We start from the raw sequence: 8274 nt of genomic DNA on the forward strand, positions 1-8274 counted from the left end.
TATATATATACATATATATATATATATATATATATATATATATATATATATATATATATAATATTTTTTCCTGGTCTGACAAAAAATAGGTATAATTTTCCTTTTTCTTTATTTTACTTTATTTTATTTTTATTTTTACTTAAAGGGGAGGCTTTATTATACTTCCACTATAAGAAAAGGGTCCCCCTCCCTAGCTACCCTCCCATCCCCAGAACACACACACACACACACACACCTACTAAGGCACAGCCAGCATGGGCACAGGCTTTGGCAATGAGGCACCTCAGGGGGCCTGGGTCTGACCAGCTGCTATGTGGGGTGTGGAGCTTAGCACCTTTGGAGTTGGGGTGGAGTTGGGGGTGACCAAGAAGTCCCAGGGCTCCCAAGGAAAGCAGAAGAAGGGAAGTGGGAAGAAGTAGTACAGGAAACAAGGCAGGTGAGAAAGCAAACAGGGTGGATCGCCAGGAAAGAACCCACTAGGGAGGAAAGGAGAGAGAGAGAGAGGACAGAAAGGCAACACAGGGTGTGGGCAGCCAAAGACGCAGGAAGGGATGGGGACAGAGAGTACCGGACAGGGGAGAGCAGAAGACAGAAATGGGAGAGGAGCCCCAGGGGGAGGACATCGGAGATCAGAACCCAGTAGAGACATCCTCTCAGAGAAGAGGGCATCGGGAGCTCCGGGACAGCCTCAGACAAAGACCGGGTGAGCCGAGTACACCAGGTCAGCCACGTAGGCCAGCAGGTTGATGGCCGTCAGAATGGCCACGGCCAGGCGGCGGTCCCAGGCGCACACGTAGTTAACGTGGCTGATACTGCAGAGGGAATCCCTCCTGCGCTCGGGGAAGCCGCCGTACCTCTCGTTGAACTGGTAGAGAGGCCAGAGGACCATGGCCGAGGCGTAGAAGAGGACGGAGAGCAGGGCCAGGCCGGACAGGAAGCTGGGGAAGGGGATGGGCAGCGCGTTGGTGAAGTCGAACAGGTTCATCAGGAAGGCCACGGTGGCCAGGATGAAGCAGATGGCATAGACGGCCACGCACCACTCCAGCGCCGGCTTGTACTTGTACAGGTAAGGGTCGCTGATGAAGACGAAGATGATGCAGGCCACGACGGTCTCCACCACCTTGAGCAGGCCTGGCACGGTGGCCATGTAGCCTGTGATCTTACCGGGCTGGGCCCGGGTCGAGGCCACCTCAGTGGCATAAGCCACACACGCGATGCAAGAGAAGACGGTGGCGGCGATGGCGTGGCCCCTGGTGCGGCCGTGACTCAAGAACTGGACGTAGGTGGTGGGGTAGATGATGGAGGCCGAGAAGCAGAAGAGGGTGGCGTAGTAGGCGTAGATGATGGGGAAGTTGCGCCAGAAGAGCGGGAAGGGAGCCTGGAGCCCGCCCAGCTCCACCACAATGATGATCAAGGTCACGGCGAAGCAGAAGCACCAGGCGAACATGCACCAGTCACCCGAGAACCCTACATATGCGTCCACGCTGGCTACCAGCGAGAAGGCCAGGCAGGTGGAAAGCAGCTGGAGCAGGCGGCACAGAACCTCAGGGGACCCCAGGATGTTCGGGGAGCCCGAAGAGGATGTCATCGTCACCGGCATGGCCGCGGTCTTAGCTGAGGACTCCAACGGGCTGAAGTCAGACACCTGGAAAAGATTAGTCAGAGCATGAGACGGAGAGAGAAGACGTCAGCGTCCAGCTCAGCCAACTCTGCCCTCGGAGACCCAGGCGACAGTCCAGCCCGGGAGAAGGCTCCCCGCTTCGCTAGGAAACTCAGCAGCAGCTCGGGCCACACCTCCCGGCCAAGGCAGCCCCCCCTCCCCCGCCCCCTGCCCCCCAAACCGCAGGGGTGGAAACCAAGGCCACTGGGCGAAAGTCAAAATAGGTATAATTCTGATACAGACAACTATTATTGTGTTGGCTGTTATGATTTTTTTATTTGACAGTCTAAGGCAGCGGTTCTCAACCTGTGGATCGCGACCCCTTTGGGGGTGGAACGACCCTTTCACAGGGGTCGCCTAAGACCATCGGAAAACACATATATAATTACATATTGTTTTTGTGATTAATCACTATGCTTTAATTGTGTTCAATTTGTAACAATGGAATTGGGGGTCACCACAACATGAGGCACTGTATTAAAGGGTCGCGGCATTAGGAAGGTTAAGAACCTCTGGTCTAAGGGAAAAGAGGTCAGTGCCCCTGACTAGATAGGCAGATTAGGCAGATGCTTTAAAAATTCTTGCCACATCCCAGTGTGCCTGCCATGACACGCGGATGGAAAACACTACCCTGAAGAAAAGTAACCTTGTAACAAACAGCCTGATCTTTTGCCGAGTATAACTTCCTTGTTCCCGTTCCCTCTGACTATAAAGTCTTAAACACCTGAATGGTTAAGCCTGGCTGGGGTGGCCCAGGCCCAGTGGTTGAGCATAGACGTGTGAACCAGGAGGTCAGGGTTCGATTCCCTGGTTCCATAGCTGGTCAGGGCACATACCCCAGGTGTGGCCTCGATCCCCAGTGTGGGGTGTGCAGGAGGCAGCCAATCAATGATTCGCTCTCATCATTGATATTTCTCTCTCTTTGAAATCAATAAAAATATATTTAAAAATAACCTTTTTTTTATGGGAGAAGCTACATTGATTATCTTAGACACTTCTAGCAGCACAGGTTTTTTATTTTTAAAATAAATAACTTTTTAAAGGTACATAATAGTTCTTTTGAATGAAAATTTTAGTTAATATTTACTTATTTAATCCACATTTATTGAGCTATTACTAATGTCAGCCACCATAGTATATGCTTCAGAGAAAAGGTTAATTAAGCAGATAGGCTCTAAGTACTTTATAATCTAGCACAAGGGGCAGGTGGTGGGAAATCAGGTCAGTGCATATCTGACCACAATGCAAGGCTACAATGATGAAGGTTACAAAAATCACATTTCATGTTTGAGTTTGGTAGAAAAATAGACGATTTTCAGCTAAGGGGAATCGGCCAGCTGTATTTGAGATCCTTCTAAAGCAGCAGTTCTCAACCTGTGGGTCGCGACCCCTTTGGCGCTCGAACGACCCTTTCAAAGGGGTTGTCTAAGACCATCCTGCATATCAAATATTTACATTATGATTCATAACAGTAGCAACATTACAGTTATGAAATAGCAATGAAAATAATTTTATGGTTGGGTCACACAACATGAGGAACTGTATTTAAAGGGCCAGAAGGTTGAGAACCACTGTTAAAGCTTGCGTAGCCCTGTCATGTCATGCTGACTCAGTTGCTTTCCAGATGTCAGTCAGGTTAAGGACATCCAGTGGGCACAGTAATTCAACATATTTCTATGCCTTTAACATGTCAGGTAAAAGGCCTTTAAACATCTTCAAGATCCAAGGCAGAAAGACCAAGGGAGAAAATAATGCTTTGGTATCTTTTTGTAATTTTTAAAAATGTAATATGATCCTTTCTAAATCAGACATGCTCTTAAAATATTTATTGGTTTGAAGTTCTCAAAGTATTTTGGAGGAGATTGAGGGAAGCATTTTTGGTAGAAATTTGGAAACTAATTATCTCATAGCTTTGATGGTATTTATATGCAGTTTAAATATCCGTGAGCTTTCAGAGAAGATACCAGATTCTTGGAAAAATTTCAGTTCAAGGGAAGTTGGCAAGGATTAAGGCACTCAGTAAGGGTAGAGAGGGGACTGGTCAGCTAGGTTATATTTGGAAACCTTCATTAGGGGAAGGCAACTATGAAGAGATGCAAGAGGCAAAGAAAAAGAGTGAAGGAAAAAATTATACCAAACTTGCGGGTTGAAATGACAAATGCAGAATGCAATGGAGTATAAAATGAAATGAAGAACATGATGGATGATCAAAGAGGTTCATCAGATATGGAAACTACCCATCTATAGTCCTTCATGTTCCCTTAATGCCAGTACATACATTTTCAAATCTCTGACACCTTTGTTGCATTTTCAGATGTCTGCTGTCTTTTTTGAATGTGAGATTGAGTCACCCAAAACTTTGACTTTACTTGTATAGGGTAGCAAATGACTAGTTAGGTAACAACTACAAATTACTAAGAGAACCTAATGGTTTTAGTTAATTTGTTTAAGCAGCAAAAACATATTTTGTATCCCATGGAGCAGCGGTCGCCAACCTTTCGGACCTCATGAACCACCAATGGTCCGACCACTGGTTGGCAACCGCTGACATGGAGCACACCAAAATGTTATGACTGCATCTTTGTCTTACAGATTGCATTCCCACCTGGAAACTACAGTTTAACCAGCTGCGCCATGCCTTAAACACAGAGGCCGATTAATAATTACCAGCTTGATCACCTGAATCATTCCTATATTTGTTCAATAAGTACTGGCTGAACACTAGTATGACCAGGCACTGTTCTAAGTACTGGCAACAGCTGAGTGAAATCCCCCCTTCCCCTCCCCCAATATTTGATGAAGCCAGTGTTCTAGTAAAGATGTTAGATTTGAAAAGGAACAAACAAAATACACACTATATAAATGTATAATGTTAATAGTAAAGCAATATGAAAGAGTAAAACTGGGCAATGGTTAGAGTTAAAATTGAAATGGAGGAGTCGATTCAAGCAGCAATGTTAAGTCTTTTTTATGAGGTTTGTCTGAGCAAACATCTAAGAGAAGTGATGGAGTGAGCCATAACTAATGGAAGAAGAATGAAAAGGGAGTGTACTTGGGGAATACTTAAGTTCAGCCCAGGGCAGGAAGGAATAACAGGGATGGGAGATAGGGTGGTGAGGAGGTACAGAGGTGTCTTCAGAGAGGCCTCAGGAGCTAGTGAAGACTTGTAGGACATGCTAAGATTTTTGATGTTGCGTGGAATGTGATGGGAAGCCCTTGCTGGGTACTGAGCGAGGGGAATGACATGACTGGACTTACATTTGAATAGCATCATCCTGGCTGCTGTAAGAGATGGATTCAAGGGTAAGAAGCAGGCTGACAGGAGGCTATTTTGATAGTGCTGGGACACCATGATGGTGGTTTGAACGGGGATGGTGGGGGTGAAGCTGAATAGTAGTAGTGAACTTTGGAAGAATTTTTTTAATACACTGACTATATATATGAAAAATTAAAGTCTAGGATGACTCCACAGATTTTTGTTCAAGCAACTGGATAAATGAACACCTGGTTTACTGGCATAATGAAGATTGGGAAACTAGCAAGTTTGGGGGTGTTGTTTGCTTTTGGACTGGGACAGTTTGCAATGACTGATAGGTATCTAAGTAGAGCAGTCAAGAAGATAGTGTGACATGTAAGTCTTGAGTTCAGTGGAGAGGTTAGAATAGGAGACATAAATGGTGGCCTTGTCTGCGCATGGCACTATGTTGTGTGTTAACACTGCTTCTGTTCTGCTGGACAACTGAGTTCACTCTGTATGGAGGACTCACAATATGCAGATTGTGCTTTGCTATCCTCTTTAAACATCATACCCTCCCACCCACACAACATAAACTGTTGCTCTGTAACAGAGTTCTTAATTTCTTTCCTCTCAGTTATTTGAAAAACAACTGAGAATTCTATGTATTGTACTCGGTGGCCACAAGGACAAGTTCATGCACCACAAAGGTGCCAAGTGAACAATTATGGAGCATCTGTAAGGGCTAAACTTAATAGAATTGAAAAACAATTCTAAAGAGCTCCCTACGCTAACCCTCCCTTTGTGGAGGATATAGCAAGGTCATTATATCTACTTTAGCTCCGAGGTCATTCTGAAACCAATCTGACCCAGGGTAGCCTGGACTGTTTTCTAACAACCCTGGAGTGACTCCAGGGGACGTCAACAGGATGTAGTCACTAGGGAAGTTCAAAGAGAATATGCTATGGATATCTAGTAATGTCATTAAATAATTTTTTGGGACATACTTGCCTGGGCCCTGCCTCCTTCCACCTATCCTTGGATCTGACTCAAGAAAATCTAGGTTTTTAAAGGGTTTACACCTCCACATTGAAATACCTCTTTTGGTGAAGAGTACATTTTACTGTGTGTGTGTGTGTGTGTGTGTGTGTGTTGAGGAAGGGAGGGACACATGGGAATGGAAACTTTTTCAAGGATTTGTTGTATTGTTTATATCTTTCTGCTCACTTATATAGGTTCAAGTGCTGTGCCTCCTGGAATTTGCTCAAATTGTTAGAATTGCCTCTCTCCCCATAGAAACATGGATGAGACAGAAACATCAGGTGGCTGCCTCCTGCCCCCTACTGGGGATCGAGCCCACAACCTGGGTGTGTGCCCTGACCAGGAATCCAACCAGCAACCTCTTGGTGCATGGTATGATGCTAAACCAATTGAGCCACATCCACTGGGCCCCTCCTTGGTTTTTTTTTTTAGTTGGTGGATGCACATCAGTTGTTGGATGGCTGCCAGTGCCTGTGGGTGCCCTGTTCTTCATCCTATGTCAGTGTCTTATCATTTTTCCACTTTTGTGCCAACAAGTGAGTGCGGTTCATCTGGTCTGTGCCCCCATTCTCTATTTTTACAGCAGAGGATGAAGTCAGTTACAAAGGTGTTTTTCATTGGTCCATTGAAGACTCACTGAGTTAACGGAAGATCACGAACTAATTTCTCTTTTCAGGGGGTGATGAACTCTGGAGGTCAAAGAATAATGTTTGTATGTGGTTACTCACCATATCAAGGAAAGTTAATTTTTCTTACTGGAGATATTTTTCTAAAACAATCAACTGAGAGGACACATCCAGCACTGTGGCTGTTGCCTCCTTTACCCATGTGACTTTGCTGGGTGAGTCATTCTGCATTGTTTATCCAGAATCCACAGCTTTTATGCTGTCCTTCAAATAATAATGTACTTTGTTACACCTGGTAGAAGCTTACTAGTCACAAACTGAATTATTTAGGGGATTTTTGAAAAACCAATTTAGACACCTTTTATCTCACAAACTTAAGATCAAGGCTTATGATATTGTAAGACTGTGGCAATATACAGACTTGTGCAATGTCATTTTGACAGGTGATGATGGAAAATGAAAGCATATCTACAACCACATTTCTTCAATGTGATAAGTTCCTAGGGCATTCAGGGTTTATTATTTTTAAAATGTGCTTGATGCCTGCCACTTTGCTACCAAAAATAAGCTAGTCTGAGGGGGCTAAGTGTTATGAGGACATTTCTGGCAACTATTTCATCTGGGACCATTTGTGACAGCATTCTTGACTTCTTTTTTACTACTTTCTTTCTCTGTTTTCCAACCAAACCAATTTCTGACAAAAGAGCTGGGGCATTTTTTTTAAATAAAAAAACACAAATATACTTTTTACTGCCAAAATGCATAATGGGAAAATTATTAATTTAAGCTGGTAGTTTATCTCGACCATTTCAGAACATCTAACTGTTAGCAGGAGTCCGCGCCGTCAAACACATGTACTGCAATACTGTTTTAGGAAGCAGGAGAGAAGATGGGTGGGGGGAGAGGGGGGCGCGGGATCATTATGTTTGAGCCAGAAAATTTGCAGTCAGGGAGCTCAAAGTTCTTTGTTAATAGGCCTATGACCTTGAACAAGTTACTTTGCCTATCTGGGTCTTCAGCTGTTCCATGCAGCCAAAAATGACTGTCCAATGCGAGTCTGTTGTGGCCAAGACCTTAAAAATGTTTCACTGGTGAAAGTCATCATTGATTTGGAGAGTCACACTGATAAGACACACTGCAGCACACACATCCAATGCTTTGTGATTTTACACTGTACCGATGTGCAAACTAGTGATGTGCACGGGCTTCATCTACTTCCCTGCGGGTAAAGGAGTTTATTTTCAGAAAAGAACAGAAGGGACTGTGGCTCTGGGGAAAGTTGAGTCCCAGAGGGGTTTTTCGGAGTGGACTTGCAGAGAAACTGGCTTCGGGGTGAGTAAAACTGAGATCCCAGGTTGCAGACACTTTAAGGGAGGGGAGGTGTCATTTGAGTCTTTTACACAAGGATAACAGTGACCACCCGCTACAGGACCTGGCACTAGGAGGAACCACTCCAGGGAATGACCCAAGATACTTACAATGTCACCAAGATATTTACAAATAAATCCGGATGCTCACTGCAGCAGGGAGGGCGGCGAAGAGGACAGAGGGAGGACACGGGTTCCAGAGACTTCTGCCTTTAGGACTCTGGTGGCACAGTGAGCGTGCCCTTGAGGAAGAGGGTTGGGAGTGCAGGGAGCAGTCCACGGGATGAGGCCGTTACCGTGCCCCGGTTCCACGCGCCCTTTTCCCGCGCCCCCGGCTCAGCGGTC

At 45.3% G+C, this 8274-nt stretch overlaps 1 protein-coding gene across 1 annotated transcript; it reads right to left on the minus strand.

The window, feature by feature from the left end:
- Nucleotides 1-163: 163 nt before the first annotated feature.
- On the minus strand, nt 164-1810 carry LOC102761133 (myeloid-associated differentiation marker). The gene has a single exon (XM_006769448.2). It carries the CDS (start codon nt 1598-1600, stop codon nt 689-691), a length of 912 nt encoding a protein of 303 aa, XP_006769511.1. The 5' UTR covers nt 1601-1810; the 3' UTR covers nt 164-688.
- Nucleotides 1811-8274: the final 6464 nt, after the last annotated feature.

The sequence above is a fragment of the Myotis davidii genome, unplaced genomic scaffold, assembly GCF_000327345.1.
Source record: "Myotis davidii unplaced genomic scaffold, ASM32734v1 scaffold143, whole genome shotgun sequence".
Lineage (NCBI taxonomy): Eukaryota > Metazoa > Chordata > Mammalia > Chiroptera > Vespertilionidae > Myotis > Myotis davidii.

Bases quoted from the DNA above. Each gene is read 5' to 3' on its own strand.
- LOC102761133 (XM_006769448.2), bottom strand. From the start codon at position 1,600: ATGCCGGTGACGATGACATCCTCTTCGGGCTCCCCGAACATCCTGGGG.